Source organism: Apiospora hydei (genome assembly GCF_038363865.1).
Source record: "Apiospora hydei strain CBS 114990 chromosome Unknown utg000009l_segment0_segment0, whole genome shotgun sequence".
In the NCBI taxonomy this organism is placed as follows: domain Eukaryota; kingdom Fungi; phylum Ascomycota; class Sordariomycetes; order Amphisphaeriales; family Apiosporaceae; genus Apiospora; species Apiospora hydei.
In genome coordinates this window covers 5,818,388-5,833,943 of record NW_027117368.1, presented here as the reverse complement: position 1 = coordinate 5,833,943, position 15,556 = coordinate 5,818,388, and the positions used below count along the sequence as shown (strand labels likewise).

At 48.0% G+C, this 15,556-nt stretch overlaps 5 protein-coding genes across 5 annotated transcripts; 2 read left to right on the top strand and 3 right to left on the bottom strand.

Moving 5' to 3' along the window:
* Positions 1–148: 148 nt before the first annotated feature.
* On the bottom strand, positions 149–838 carry PG997_013645 (uncharacterized protein; the record flags this gene model as incomplete). Its single annotated transcript, XM_066817959.1, has 1 exon — positions 149–838. The coding sequence occupies one exon, from the start codon at positions 836–838 to the stop codon at positions 149–151; it is 690 nt and encodes a 229-aa protein (XP_066663651.1).
* A 582-nt stretch (positions 839–1,420) lies between these two features.
* PG997_013644 (uncharacterized protein) lies at positions 1,421–3,949 on the bottom strand (the record flags this gene model as incomplete). The annotated part of the gene is made up of 1 exon (XM_066817958.1): positions 1,421–3,949. The coding sequence occupies one exon, from the start codon at positions 3,947–3,949 to the stop codon at positions 1,421–1,423; it is 2,529 nt and encodes an 842-aa protein (XP_066663650.1).
* Positions 3,950–4,492: 543 nt separating this feature from the next.
* PG997_013643 (uncharacterized protein) lies at positions 4,493–5,767 on the top strand (the record flags this gene model as incomplete). Its single annotated transcript, XM_066817957.1, has 1 exon — positions 4,493–5,767. One exon carries the CDS (start codon positions 4,493–4,495, stop codon positions 5,765–5,767), a length of 1,275 nt encoding a protein of 424 aa, XP_066663649.1.
* A 572-nt stretch (positions 5,768–6,339) lies between these two features.
* PG997_013642 (uncharacterized protein) lies at positions 6,340–8,846 on the bottom strand (the record flags this gene model as incomplete). The annotated part of the gene is made up of 3 exons (XM_066817956.1): positions 6,340–6,897; positions 7,837–8,608; positions 8,653–8,846. The coding sequence occupies 3 exons, from the start codon at positions 8,844–8,846 to the stop codon at positions 6,340–6,342; spliced, it is 1,524 nt and encodes a 507-aa protein (XP_066663648.1).
* A 1,119-nt stretch (positions 8,847–9,965) lies between these two features.
* PG997_013641 (GTP cyclohydrolase I) lies at positions 9,966–11,013 on the top strand (the record flags this gene model as incomplete). Its single annotated transcript, XM_066817955.1, has 2 exons — positions 9,966–10,631; positions 10,708–11,013. The coding sequence occupies 2 exons, from the start codon at positions 9,966–9,968 to the stop codon at positions 11,011–11,013; spliced, it is 972 nt and encodes a 323-aa protein (XP_066663647.1).
* Positions 11,014–15,556: the final 4,543 nt, after the last annotated feature.

Here is a 15,556-nt window from a genome sequence, read left to right as displayed (position 1 = left end):
CTTGATGGGCGACCTGGTATCGAAGCTCAGGGTGATCTCGTATAGAGACGAAGGACCCTTTTCGATACTACAACATTCTTCCGTCTTGAACTTCCATCTGATTATGGTCTCACCCATCGTCGTGTTTGAGTGCTGGATGTGTGCATGGTCACGTAGATTCCTCCACGGAAGTATTGGTGTCATTGGTGTCGGTCCGCGTCTTGTCAGGGACGGTTCCATCAGCGCTGGTGTCTGTCTGCCTATCGGAGCAGATCTGGGCGATGGCGTCGGTGCTTGTAATCTTGTTGAAGCCCTGGGTGTCGCTCATGTGCTGAATTATGTCCCGGACAATCATTAGACATTTGCCGAGTTTGTTCGCACCCCAAGCATGCCGGCTGTCCATAGCATACTCCTCCTTGAACCCGATGCCCCAGACATGGTCGTACGGGCTCGCCTCCGCCAGCACGCTGCCCGCCGTGCCCAAGAGCGCCGCCATGAGCGCCGGGTTCTGCGTGAACTTGCACAGGTTCCCGACCACGACAGCCTCGACGCCGGCCACGTCCCAGACGTCGTCGCGGAACCCCTTGACGTTCCGGCCCATGGCCTTGTGCTGGCGCGGGTGCTTCTTGGGGCTGCGGAGGATCGCGGCCGCGGCGCCGGCGTCCCCGAACGCCTCGGCCTTGCGGTACATCATGTACTGCTCCGCCGTGGCGAAGCGCTTCTCGTCGCAGAAGAAGCCGGCGGTGTACCACTGGGAGAACATGCCGTACGTTTCGTTGGTGCCCCAGAAGAAGACCACGGGGGAGTCGGGGGTGGTTGACGCGCTTCCGTCGAAGCCCTTGAATGAGATAGAAGACATGGTGTGGCTAGTTTGTCTGATGACTTGGTGTGAAGAGTTGATACTTGCGTGAGGGTTGCGATTGTAAGTAGAATATGTGATGGCGCGAAGACTATGAAACTGACAAATGTGCGAAAGAGGGAAACCCGTCTTTGTATGTAGGGCTCTGAGTCACCAAGGGACCGGGAAAGGGAGGGGAAGTTTTCGCATCTCTACCATACTAGATGATACGTAGGTGTCGATTCAATGAAGTTACATCTAGTTGCACTGCAGTTTCCTGCTTTACTTCTGAATTTGGTTCGCAATGGTTTGTGGTAGCCTGCTCGGCGTGAGTCATCCAGCTTTGGCGCAATGGCAGCTCAGCCCCCAGCTAGAGGTACCGGTGCTAATACCTAGCGGAGCGCTCAGGGCTCAACAGCGCCTGGGCCATGGTAACCACTTTGCATTGCAACATCGACCAGATTGATGATAAAGAAACAATTGATAGCTAGCATTATCTGTCTATGCTGTTATGGCCTTATTCACCTCTTCCACTGCGGCGACCAAGACCAAGTTGGCATCGGCGTCAAGGTGAATCATCGCATTATTCTCGTCATGACAGAACTAGTACATATCCCCTATGCCGGAATCCGCGTTCGTGGGTTCAGGGTCAGTTGAGTATGCCTGAACTTCTTCCACCCAGTCCTCGAGTTCCGCTATCGAAATTTGGCCACCCTTTCCCATATTGTTTGTCATATCCTCGCTATCCCCGTTCTTGGTATGGGAAGACCTGTCACCGAAGTGGACGCGGCGCAGATGCGTGGCGGCGTCATGGTATGTGTTGTAGTTCTTGCCCGAGGCGCACACCTTGCATTTGTCGAGCGGCAAGACGAGCGGCGTCGAAGCACGCGGCCACTGAGAGGTCGAGTCAACGCATTTCCATCTGCGCACAGGGTTGCTCTGGCCATGTTTGGCGTAGCGATGGCGGCCGAGCTCCTCTTCTCCTGGGAAGCCCTCTGGGTGGTCGCTGCATTGGTCACAATACAACCGGTATTGCATCGAATGCACACCCGCTGATTCGGCAATGATTGGTGCTGCGGCTGCAGTCCAGCCGAAGTACTCATTTTGGCTAGAGCTGAAAGGCCACAGGGGGTTCGAATACATGGCAGCGTTTTCTTGCAACTCTTGCATTTGGAGGCTGCTCGTGTTGTTTTTGTCCGTGTGGCTCGAAGACTCCGACTCTTTCCATTCGCCCCAATCCGGGTCAAGCCTATCGAAGTGAGCTGGGGGTATATTTTCGCAAATGCCCACGAGAACTTCGTCGAGAACCTCGTCGCGCGGTAGGCTCGGTGGCTCGTTGAATGGAGCAAAGTCGAATGACTGCATTCCCGGTATCTCCATTGTGGGATCTGAGAAAGGCATCGGGATCGAACCGTCGATAAGATTGTCGTGTGAATCTATTGTTCCCGTTTGGCTTTGCATCACAAACGAGCTGGCCCATTGCATTTGGCCAGCCAATGGTGTAAGTCCGCGATACAAGATTCCAGGGGTGTATGGTGTCTCAGTCCCTGCTATATCGTAGAATAAATATGGCTGGGAATTATCACCATTTTCAGCCAGTTCCGTTTCAGTAACACCAGTTGTTGCCTGTTTCTCATCTTCGGTTACTTTGAACCACTGCTGATGACTAGGTATAGAAACCTCTTCCGCATCTAGGGTCGACCGAATATCTTGGAAGACCTGGTCAAAGGGTAGCACATAAGCCTCCCCAGACGCATCTGATGATACCACATGCCCGAAGACCTCCTTGGAGTCTTCCTTTATGACCCAGCACCCTGAGTCCCCTGGTCTCAGAATGTTAGCGCGGCTGGTACCATGTGCTCCGGCCAACCCTTCCTCTGAACATTCATCATGTAGAGAGTCGGGAATGAAGTCTAATGTCTCGACTGCTTTGGTGCCTGGTGCGATGCGGATGCATGAAGCATTGGAGACAAGGCGTCCATGTACATGACCCTTGGAAGTCATTACGCAGACACGGATTCCGCTAGGATACAATGCCCATTCTCTTTCGGCCACGCGAAAGGGGGTTGTATGCATTTGGGAATACTCTGAGGTACCGGTCTTGACGATGTTCTCTGACAAGCCACTCAGATAATGATTGTCACAAAGGCGAATCAATGCCCAGTCGTGGTTACTGCTAGAGCTGCGGCAATTCTCAAGGGAGTATCGTGCGACTTGCCCAATCTCCTGCCAATTCGGTGCCGGTACAGTGCCTACACTGGCAGTGCCAGCCGAGTTCGAGGAATCCAGGTCATCAGCGCTAAAGGTGCCGCTGGCTTCGGAGTATGCGTCAGACTCGTCAGAGCCCGATCCGTCGCTGCATTGAGAACTGTCTTCAGCGTACGCCTCTCTCCGTGGTACCGAGTGGCCGGCTGTAAACCCATACAGTGTCGTGGTACCCTTGGCCTTGACAGAGATCATCCCACCAAGTGTGGCCATCTTGGACCCCCTCGCACCTTTGATTGTAATGAGCAAACCATTCAGACAGAGTCCGTTGAACTCCATCTTGGTAAATACTCTCAAGTCTTCATTCAAGCGACGAAGGCCAGGAGTAACCTCGACCTTGAAATCCTTCTCGATCTCTTCGCGAACATGGGATTGATCGAAGAACCTCCTGGCCTTCCTTACTCCCCGCTTGTCACAACATTGGACGACGATGCATAGCTTGGCACTGGACTCGTCATCCCCGACCCATCTGATCTTCATTGAGGCGTCCCCCGATATGGCATGGAAGAGGCTTCCAGCAAATAAGCACTTTATGTCACGGAAGCGGTTTTGCTGTTGTTGAGAGATTGGCAGGTTGAGATAGTTCAGCTTCGGTCTTTTGGGTTTGTCTCGGACTGTGCCAGGTTCGAGTGAGCCGTAAGCCGAGTCTAGATGGCTGGCAGCGGTGCTCGCCTCAAGTCTAGCGGCAGGTGATTGAGCCGATTGTGATGAGCAGTCCTTTTGAGCGTTTGGTTGTTGACGCGCAAAGATGTTCCTTAGCTTGGTGACAGTTCCCTCCAATGGGGATGTATTGTCAATGTCGGAAACTGTGTATGGCAGGATTGGATTCGAGTCCAGATTTGGACGCGGTATCGTTCTATTTGCCATAATGAAGGTTTGGATCAACCAGTCAATTGAAACACTGTTGCAGGGAAGGCGGCAGAGGGGATTCACAGGGTAAGAAATAGATGGAGAACAGGATATGCTGTATATTTCCACTTCGATGCACTTGTCCCCTCCCGGGGACTGGCTGAGTACGGACTACGTTGAGTGCCCAAACTTGCGTATGGCTCGCGGGATGGGGTTCATGGGATTGGGCATCAAGTTGCCAAAAGCCAAGGTGGATGTGGCGCAAGATCCTGCCAGCCGCCCTTGGCGGCATACATGACATGTGAGTTAGTAGCTTGTTATTGGAGTTGGTTGCTGGCTTCGCCCCCTAGGCTGAATTCGACACCCCCAAGCCGCCGACTTTGGGCCACACCTCGGAGCCAAGATATGCACGTTGGAACATAGGCGAAATATAGTGCCTCGGGAGTATTTGAGCCTCTGTATTAGGTACATTGCGCTACGGCTTTGTATAACAGGGGGCTACCCATATATAAGAGCTGTTCACAAACGAGTTTTGCATACCAGACAGTAGCAACAGTGTCAATGGCCCACCTCCCGCTCGATCACTTCACTCCAAAGGTTTTCGCCCGTCTCGGTCAGGCTTTGTGGTCTTGGGATCCGTGTAACGAGTGCCTGGACAAAGATGACAGCAAGGCCTCACCATCTTGCGAGTGTCCAGTAGATCGAGCTAAGCGTTACTTCCATTTCTACCAAGGAGTCGTCCTCAACTACTATTCTGCTTGTATCAGCCCAATCTTCAAAAGCCATAATGACTTGTTCCGGGCCATAACTCAGCTGCGCGCCAATCCGAAACTTACACGCAATAAGTTTCTGGAATGCATCGCCCCGACTTGCTCAGATGTTGACGAGCAAGCCAGCGCCACTGCGCTCGTGGTGCGTATTGCCGTGATGCTCGAGTGCTCCACCATCTACCAGTCTGCAGACCGTTTGGAGGACGGCCTCTCGGGCATACCGTGGGGAGATAATACCTCCATCTCCACTCACATTGCCGATGCATTCTACGGTCAGATCAGTGTCACACCGCAGAGTCTGCTGTGGTATAGCGACTTGCGGCGCGGGTCCAAGTCGTCCCTGCGCGCCACTAAACTGCGAAAACGACTCAAGCTGCGGCTCCGACCGACGCACGACCTTCGCAATCACTTGCGCCTGGACCGGCAGCGCGGCGAGCTTGAAATCTTCCACCACGCCGCCTTCCTCAAGGAGCAGCTCTGGGCGACCTCACATCAACACCACAACGAGGGTAGCAACGCGATGGCCGCCATACCACCCCTGCTGCCCCGGCAGCTCCTCCTCGACACCCTTGACTCTCTGCAGCGCGTTCTGTTCCCGTTAGACGACGCAGACTCGAAAAGGCTTCTGCGCCGTCTCATCAAGAGCCCCGACTCGGCCTTCGACCCGTCTCTGCTCCAGTTCGAGTACAGCTCGCTTCTTGGGCATTCTACTGCTGCGGCGCAGAGGAAGCAGGAGAGCATGTCGAACAGCAACGACCCCGAAGGCGAGTCCGAAAAAGAAGATGGAGCAAGCGAAGTCAACGCCGTCCGAGGCACTGCTGGTAGTGGGGGTGTTCACTACCGATACTGGGCGGCGCGCCTGTCGGAGTTGCGGGAGGAACTCGAGAACCCGCCTCCGCGGAGGTGGCTGGACAGGCAGGTCCAGCGCCGAAGCAGTGCGCGATACGTCATGATGGTGACTCTTGCTGGAGTAGTGTTTGCGGTGTTGTCGCTCATCATGAGCGCCATCCAGACGTGGATCGCATACCAGGCGTGGAAAACCCCTAATGATCTGAATACTACGTAATGTGGACGAGACATGGTGTTCTGGATGGTATAGGTAATAATATGTTATGGTAATTGATATAGGCGGTTTGTTGTCTGCAGTTACGTTCTATGGATCATGTAGGCTGCTGTGCCTGTGATTTCTCAAGATATATACGCGCAGGTTCAGTTACTGCAGCTGGATATGTAGGTGAGTCGAAGCCTCGCCCAGTTGAAGAACGAGGGAACATGACTGAGGTCTAGAATCACTTGTATTCATATGCATCATGGAGCAAGTATTATACTCATGGTGATGTCGTGAAGTATGTAAAGCCTGGGGAGCTTCCCATAATCAAGCCCAAGTCCATACGAATTACATGGCTGTGCCTCCCAAACTCTGGCCCCAATCGAGATAGAAAGAGCGATCATCAAATTCCGGTCAATTTGTTTGACTGCTGAGGGAGATCTGAAGCAATAAAGAGTAACCTTTATGCATCCCCAGTCAAGTCCTGGTCCTTCAAGTACAGCAAAGTTCAAAACAGGTGTAATTGCAGGGTCACATTGCAGGTAATAGACAAGATGGTGCTTAGAAAGGTCTGTATTCCTAAGCGGCAGCTAATCGTAACGATTGTTGTTCGTGTTTATCTCAAAAAGAGTGATGATGTAGAAGGGAAGCGAGAGAGAGAGAGAGACGTCCTCCACTAGCTTGCTGATGTCGACGGCAACCCAGAGCGCAGACTGCCTCATTTCCAATAAATAGGCGTCGGCTCCCAGAAGGGGGTCCGAATTTGCCTTCACCCCATCATCCTCAACCAGGTCACAGACAGGGTACGGGCTCCCCCTAATCTTCTTCGGCTGTCCCGCCGGCGCGGCCATCAGCGTGAACTCGCCGTCGATGAAGACCGACCCGGACCCGTCCGTCGCGGTCACGGAGAACGTGTACTCGACCAGCGACCCGTTCTTGACCTCGCCGTAGACGACGCCAAAGTCGAAGGGCAGGGCCGGGTCGAACGGGCGTGGGAGCGCCGCCGGGTTCTGGGTCGCGTTGACCGTGCGCGGGGCGCTGTCACGGGCGTCGGTGTACGTCACCGCGGCCCGGAGCTCGAGGACGGGTGGGCTGGCCTGGTGGTCGTGCTGGGAGTGCGAGTCGGCCTCGGTCGTATCGAAGAGGAGCTCCGTCGAGGGGGCGGCCCCAGGCGATGGTCAGCAGGTCGTCGGCCCGGGGCGCGTGGCAGATGGCGGCGTCCTGCTGCGGGATCGTCCGGGCTCCGAAGGAGCTCACGGAATACGGGCGCGGACCAGACCGGGTTTGGAAGGAAAAATGCCTATGATGCGCTAGTATGTCTTGGTATGTGTGGTTCTTGCAGAAAGGGGGGCGAGGCGAAGGCCGATGGTTATGATGGGCAAAAGGGGATGGTGGTGGTCAGTGGGATCTGGAGAGGACAAGAGGCAGAGAAAGAGAGAGGGAGAGGCAGTTTAAATAGGCGCCTTGTGGTCCAAAGGGGTGATGAGAGAATTGCGCTTTCCCCCCTCTAGATACCATGTTGAGTTCAGATCGGAGCCTATCGCTATTCCATATCGCGGAAGTCGAGCAATATAGCCCGGGTTAGAGGCCAGGCTAGAGGCGGAATGAGATATCGAGAGAGCATGAAACTCTGCATAGGTACGAGCAAGATACCACCACGTGCCTATTAAGCGAAACACCTTGATAGCCAATATCTCGATATACGATCCAAGTAGAAACAACTCTAAATAGTGCCAGACCGGTAGTAACACTGTTGCTCTGCATGCCCAAAATATTCAGCGCGGGTCATTGTAACCAAATCAGGTTGTGACAGGGAAAACGTGACGCGTCGCCACCAATGGTAATGGGTATTCTGTCCACTTAGATCCAAAGGGGGTGGTGTGTGGTTGGCACATGAACAAGATGGACTTTCATGGTGTAGTCAATATAGTGTATGGGTATCAAATCGCGCCTGTAATCCGACGACTTCTACGGGTTCTGCCTAAGAATGTTGCAGAACCAAATGATGGATCAATTTCCACGAACGCCAATTTCCCAGCTCCCCTTCTCCTGCCACTCTTCTACCTAAAGAGCCGTCGACCTCCGACCCGCGGCCCAAATCGCTCAGAACCATTGCGTGTTTGCTGGTTCCAGATCATCAAGCTGCCCCCAGAGCCTCCGCCCCCGTTCGACTTCTTCCATCGTCGATAGGCCTCCTGCAGGTGGTCGGGCCTCAGCGGGGCTTGGCGTCGGTATTTCGACTCTTCGCCAATGTCCTCCTTCTTCTCGACTTCGTCGGGCAGATCCGTTTGCTTCTCGCCCGCCTGGATCCACTCCTCCTGGACGCGTCGCGCCTCCTCCACAATGTCGCCGACGAAGAGCTTGCAGACGACCTGCATCGCCTGAGGAATCGAGGGCTGGACGGACTGCGAAGTAACAGAGTTGATGTACTTTCGGATATTAGCTAAAGTAATCTTGGACTGATGCCAGACCTCGTAGCGGTGGAACTGGTCGTCCGTCATGCGCTGCTTCAGCAGGGCGCGCAGCCGCTCGTCCTCCTTGACCTGCTCCTTCGAACGTGCCGCAGCCTTACTGGCCATGTTCTCCGGAATGTCAAAGGCGCCGACGCCGCCGTCGTCGCGTCCGCCATCTCCCTCCTCGTCACCGCCACCGCCACCGCCGCCGCCTCCTCCTTGCTTGTGATTGCCGCTCCCCGTGCTGACGACGCTGGCTGCGGCGCCGCCGGCGACGCTGGGAGATCCGCCTCGTGCCGCCTCCTCGGCCTCGCGTGCGCGTTCCGCCTTGGACTTTCGGCCGCGCTTCTTCTTGGCCGGCGCGGCGCTGACCTGGCTGCCGCTAACGAGGCTCATGGTGTCGATGCTGGGCGACCGTCGGTAGGAGGGGAGAATGATCCGCCTTTCGACTCGTCCGGCGGGAAGGAGGTTTGTCGCAGAGGATGGGCGGAGGTTGCCGATGTGATGGACATGGTTGAGGCCTTGCGCCGCTTCGCCGATGACAGTTCGGGAGCTCCAGCTGGGCGCTTCTTGGATGGCAGCTGCGAGTGCGCTGCGTGGGGAGGAGAGCCCGCGGGCGTGTATGAGGGAGGCGGCGATGCCATGTTTGCAGATGATGTGAATGTTTGTTGAAGAAAGAATGTCGTTGAATGTGGTCGAATGTCGTCGAAGCTGAGGTCGGCGAGAGAGATCGTGAGGTCGGCGAAGTGAAAGTCGCTATTGCCAAAATGATGCTGTGCAATTGGTTGGCGAGTTTGACGTGCGCCGAATTAATGTCGAAGTTTGGGTGAATGAGGGAGAAATGAATCCCACTGATTGTTGGATGTTGGTGATGGATGCGACACTTGAGCTTAACGTCGTGAATTGGAAGCGACGTGTGATTCTGCCGACTTGTCAAGAGTCACGGCCTAGCACACCCCTGTAATGGTGGATGGGGTGGACTTCTCAGAACCTCACCGCCTATGGAAATGGCTGACAGGGGGCAGGCTGACTTGCTGAGCACACTGAGGCGCCCTGAGCTTTGAAAAATAGTGGCTCAGCCGGTGTTTCCCAGCGCTAGCATCCACTGTCAAAAGTCAGCAGCACGTGGGGCGACAAGGCCTGCAAAAAAAGAACTGGAACCAGAGCTTTGGAAAGTTTTTGGCGGGGTCGTTCTCGTCCGTGCAGCGCAGAAGGTCGGTGATATGTGATCTAGGGACCTCCCTTGACGTCAAATTTGGCGCAGTCTGGCTAGTAGCGGCTCTCTGGCGTGGACAGGGTAGACAGGGTCTCGTTCAGGAAAATTGGATTGGATACTCTGCTGCTGTTTGGCGAGTCATCATCCGATCGCGGGGAATCAATCGAACCAGAAACATCCAAAGCGAGAGAGGATCCTGTCAGCTTCATTACACAGTCTCTGCGGCATCACTTTGCATCTCCCTACTTGGTTTGGTGTTCAATCCAGCCAATTGCTCTGCAACATTCATCCCTTGTTTGAAGTTTCCACCAAATCTCCCGCCAGTGCCACTGCTAGACCGTCATAGATCGTCAGCTACGAGTTTGGGTGATTTGGCAAACTGCTCAGTGGTGGGATAAAAGAAAAGTAAGTAACCAAGCTAGGTTGGAAAGCTCAGTCTAGTCTTATCTCCAGATCCCAAGACAACTGCTCCCAAGATTCCAAACAGTTGCAGCATAACTGACAAGTCTTTCCATCAGACCACAGTACTACCTAAATCGCCGAAGCAATGGTTGAATTCGCCGAACCCAAAGGCGAGAAGAAGCCAGAGGAGCACAGCTCTGGAAACACCAGCCCCTCAGACGCCGACGATGTCAACAGGAAACCGAACCGAAAGCCGAGGCACAAGAAGCGCAAGAGCGAGAACGCGAACGGCACTGTCGTCGACGACAAGGACCACCACGCCAGCTCCAGCAAGAGGAGGAACAGCCTGAGCCAGGCCGCCCGCGACCCCCGCGACGAACCGGAAGCGGAAGGCAAGAAGAAGAAGAGGCGGAAGCGATCCAAGGACGGTTCCAAGGATGTCGAAGAGGTCCCGTTCACACGATCCCCGACCCCGGTAATCGACTTCGATGGCCTGAGCCGGCCGACCGTCGGCACGCGCCAGCGACTCGAAGAAAGCGAGGAGGACGCGGCCAAGAGACTCGAGAAGATGCGCGGTGCCGTCCGAACAATCCTGGAATGTGTCGGCGAAGATCCTGACCGCGAGGGCGTTTTGGCTACACCCAAGCGCTACGCCGAGGCGCTGCTCTACTTCACCAAGGGCTACCAGGAGAACATCAAGGACATTGTCAATAATGCCATCTTCCACGAGGGGCACAACGAGATGGTGATTGTGAAGGACATTGAGATCTTTAGCATGTGCGAACACCACATGGTCCCATTCACAGGAAAGGTAAGCGTTCATTGGAGGAGGAAGTTGCTGGGTTAGGTTACACCCGCAACATATGATGATGACTAACCAGCTGCAGATGCACATCGGATACATCCCGAACAACAATGTCATCGGCATCTCCAAGCTGCCGCGCATCGCCGAGATGTTCAGCCGCAGACTCCAGGTTCAGGAGCGATTGACTAGAGAGGTTGCGAATGCCATCATGGAGGTCTTGCAACCGCAAGGTGTCGGCGTCGTCATGGAGTCGAGTCATCTGTGCATGGTTATGCGTGGCGTCCAAAAGACGACTGCTTCCACCATCACAAGTTGTGTGCTCGGCTGCTTCGAAAACCGAGAGAAGACGCGCAACGAGTTCCTCAGTCTGATCAACCTGAACCGTTAATGGCAGACGATGTCTTGCGAACGGCGCCTAAGGCATCATCTCATCTGGTTGGGGTGCATGCGTGCGCATTGTAGTTTTCTTTTCTTCTTCGAATATTGTTGGGACAGGCGTTTTGGCGCGGAGCATGAGACTTCAACATCGGCTCGAAAGCCCGGTTTATACTTGTCATATCCATCAGATGCATTGGCGGTTTTGGTTGCATTTAGAGGGCACTGCATCAAGGGCTCAACGCCGCTCAAAAAGAGGCATTTTTCGTATCGAGGACATCCGGAAATCTGTTCTCGGAAAAGATCCATTGGGGCGTTCTTCAACATACAGCATTGCATCTTAGATACCATCAACGGTATACACACTCATACTGAGATTGAGCGCTTGAATGCGCAGTGATTTCTCAGACAACTTTCTCTCCCAGAGTCATTTGACCTTTAATGAACTCCATGTAATCTGGTGCATATTCCCTGACTTTGAAATTCTGTCAATTGAATCATCCAACTTGAGCCTGTTTGATTTGTGACGTGAAAGGAATTGACAAATGTGCTCAGTTGTAACCGTGCGCACCCTCAATGCAACGCACCCCCTACTGAAACAACCGAATTGGGCCATCTCCTTAGTAAAAACACACTGTTTTAAAAGCTCGATAATGAAATAGGGATAATAGTAAAAAAGTGGATTTTAATAATGTTTTATATTTAATTTATTATATAAACTATATTTTAAATTAGAAGTTAAAATAGGATTTATTTAATATTTTTAATATTTAATATAGTTTATTATTACGTAACGTATATTATTTAATGATACACTTAAATTTAATTTTAATATAATTAAACTTTAACGCGTAATACCTCTATAATTATAATATTTAATTAATCTTAAGAAAATCGAATAGTTTTAATAATTTAAGCGATACGAAACGAATCGAATTAAATAAGTTAAAGAGTAATAATAAAAGCTTATAATATACTTAAATTAATATTATATTAACGTGGTTTACTATTAAGCGAATTATATTACCTCTCGTATTATTTCTTTAATTAATTATATTAATTAAACTTTAACGCGTTTTATTTTTATAATAATAATACTTAACGAGTTATTAAAATATTAAATCGTTTTAACGATTTAAGCGATACGAGACCCTTTAAAACCTATTAGTTAAAGGGCTACTGCGAAGGCCTTTCGCGTCTCATAATCCTCTATAAATTACCGATTTCGCGGCCGAACTTCACGACGCGAAATCGTATATAATTAACGTCGATTAAACCCGATTAAAAAAAAGGTGCTCCGCGAGTATATAATTAATTTAAATACCCGAGGGATATTATTTAATTTCGCTAGTGTGGAAAATATAGCTAATCTATTTATTATAGTGCGTGGCGGCGACCGCGTCGATAAGTATTAAGTTAAGCGCTTTATTAACCGTAACTTAGATTTAAAGATTAAAATAAATCGTCGGTATAATTATTAAAAAGCTTTTTACGAGGATTTTAAAATTATTTTTATTTAGTTTACGTTAATCGTGAATATAAAGGCGAAATACGGGATTATCGACGAAGATATTTAAAATTTCGACGAGACCGGCTTTATAATAAGTATAATCGGGTTAATACTTATTATAATACGCGCCGAGCGGCGTAAAAAAGCGAAGTCGGTTTAATTTAATAATCGAGAATAAATAACGGCGATTAAATGTATTAATTAATAAGGTTAATATATTTCGCCGTTTTTAATCGTTTAAAATTAATATTACCTCGCGAACTAATCTCGCGAAACCGATTTACTAGGCGATTAAATAATTAAGCCTACTTTTAATAATTAAATTAATAACGAAATAAGTTTAAACTAAATTAAGTATTTCGATAAGTATATTAAAACGTATATAACGTGGTTTACTATTAAGTGGCCCGTATTATTAAGTGGTTCACTTTTATTACTTCTCGACTTTAATTAAACTTTAACGCGTAATAACTTTATAATTATAATATTTAATTTAAGTTAAGAAGACCGGATCGGTTTAACTATTTAAGCGATACGAAAGCCTTTAAATCTATTAAGTAAAAGAGATATTATAAAAGTATACGACGTTTTTAAAACTATTTTATATTACCGAATTTACGGCCGAACCTTACGACGCGATATTTAACATTTACGGTATAAATTAAATACGAATAAAGAGGAGGTATTTCGTAAATATATAATTAATTTAGATACCCGCGGGATATTTTTTAAGATCGCTAGTATAAAAGATATAGCTAATCTCTTTACCGCGTCGCGCGACGGCGAGCGCGTTAATAAGCACTAGGTTAAGCGCTTTATTAATTAAAACCCGGACCTTAAAACTTAAATAAACCGTCGGTACGATTATTAAAAGGCTTTTTATAAAAATTTAAACGTTATTTCCGATTAATTTAAACTAATCGCGAATATTAAGGTTAAATACGGTATTATTAACGAGGATATATAAAATTTCGACGAAACCGGCTTTATAATAAATATAATCGGGTTAACCCTCGTCGTAATACGCGCCGATCGGCGTGGGAAGGCGAAATCGGTCTAGCTTAATAATCGGGAATAGTCGACGGCGATTAAATATATTAATTTATAAAGTTAATATATCCCGCCGTTCTTAATTATTTAAGGCTAATATTACCTAGCGAATTAGGCTATCGAATGCGACTTACCGGGCGATTAAGTAATTAAACCGATTTCTAATAAATAAACCGATAATAAGATAGGTTTAAACTAAATTAAATACTTCGATAAATATACTAAATTATAAACGAAGGGTCGCTATCGCCTTTTAATTTTTAACGGCTATAAGAGCTATATTTCGGCCGAATTCGAAGTATATTACTAAGATAACGACATTATTATAATTAATATACCTCTTTATTTATCGCACTTACTTTAACCTCTCGATATAATATTTTATTCGCCTTTAAAGCGTATTTATTTAAAGGAAATCGAGCTATTTATTAAGGCCTCGATAAATTATATTATAAAGCTCGAGTTCTTTATCGCGTTTAAAGCTATATATTTCGTTATTTTTATAAAAATTAATATTAAATTTAAATTCAGCGTATTCGGCTTAATACCTTATAATCCGGACGAGGTAATTAATAAGTTAAATATACGTCTCCGGACGCTTATATTTAGCTTATCCTATTCGGGAACGGCTAGTATTTACGACTTTTAAACGCCGTTTAACCTTTAATAAATAATTAAATACTTTATTTATATTAAAAAAAGGGTATTTACCTATTAAAGAAGTTCTCCGACGCCGATTTTAAATATAGTAAACTAAATAACGAAAGGTATAATTAAAATAGCTTATAAAATAACTTTTATATATAATCGGATACGTACTTTAAAAAAGTTAATTTAGCCCTTTCGAAGCGCCGAAGAGTTAAAAAGTCGCGAGTCCAGCTTAGAGAAGCCTTTACGATTAAAGAATCTCGAAGGCTACAGGACGAAAAAGTAAAAGGGAAGCGTCCAGCGACCGACGAAGATGAAAATAGTAGTTTATTAAAACGGCGCGCGACGGGCGGCAGGCGCTGTGGCATTTGCGGCCAAATAGGTTATAATGCGCGAATATGTGAAAAGGATATAAAATTAAATAGCGATTCGAATAGCGAATAGTTTTAATTAATTTAAAGTGTCGTGATTAAAATAATTTTTATAAAAATATCGAAAAGTAATAAAGGTGAACTATTTAATAATACGGGCCACTTAATAGTAAACTACGTTAAAGGGTTTTTACCGCTTTTTAATTCTTAATAGCTACGAGAGTTATATTTCGGCCGATTTCGAGGTATACTATTAAAATAATAATATTATTATACTCGGTAACGTGGTTTACCACTACGCGACGTATATTACTTAGCGACGCACTTAAATTTAATTTTAATATAATTAAACTTTAACGCGTAATACCTTTATAATTATAATACTTAATTAATCTTAAAAAGATCGGATAGTTTTAATAATTTAAACGATATAAAACGAACCGAATTAAATAAATTAAAAAGTAGCAGTAAAGGTTTAACGTAGTTTATTAATAAGCGGGATATATTATATACCGGGACACTTTTCCGACCGACTATACTTTTTAAACTTTAACACGTTTTAATTTTATAACTATAATGCTTAATCCTTTACTAAAAAAACGGATCGATTTAACGATTTAAACGACGCGAAACCCCGTAAAGTATATTAATTAAAGAGCTACTACGAAAGCCTTTAATATCCTACGAACTTCTTTAAATTATTAACTCCACGGCCGACCTTTACAACGCGAAATCGGACACTTTCGATAAAAATTAAATCCGATTAAAAAAAGGTGCTTCTTAATTATATAATTAATTTAAATACCCGAGGGATGCCTTTTAATATGGCTGGTATAGAAAATATAGCTAATTTTTTCACCGCGTTGCGCGGCGGCGAACGCGTCGGTAAACACTGGGTTAGGCGATTTATTAACCGTAACTTAAACTTTAAAACTAAAATAAATCGTCGATACGATTATTAAAGGGCCTTTTACGAA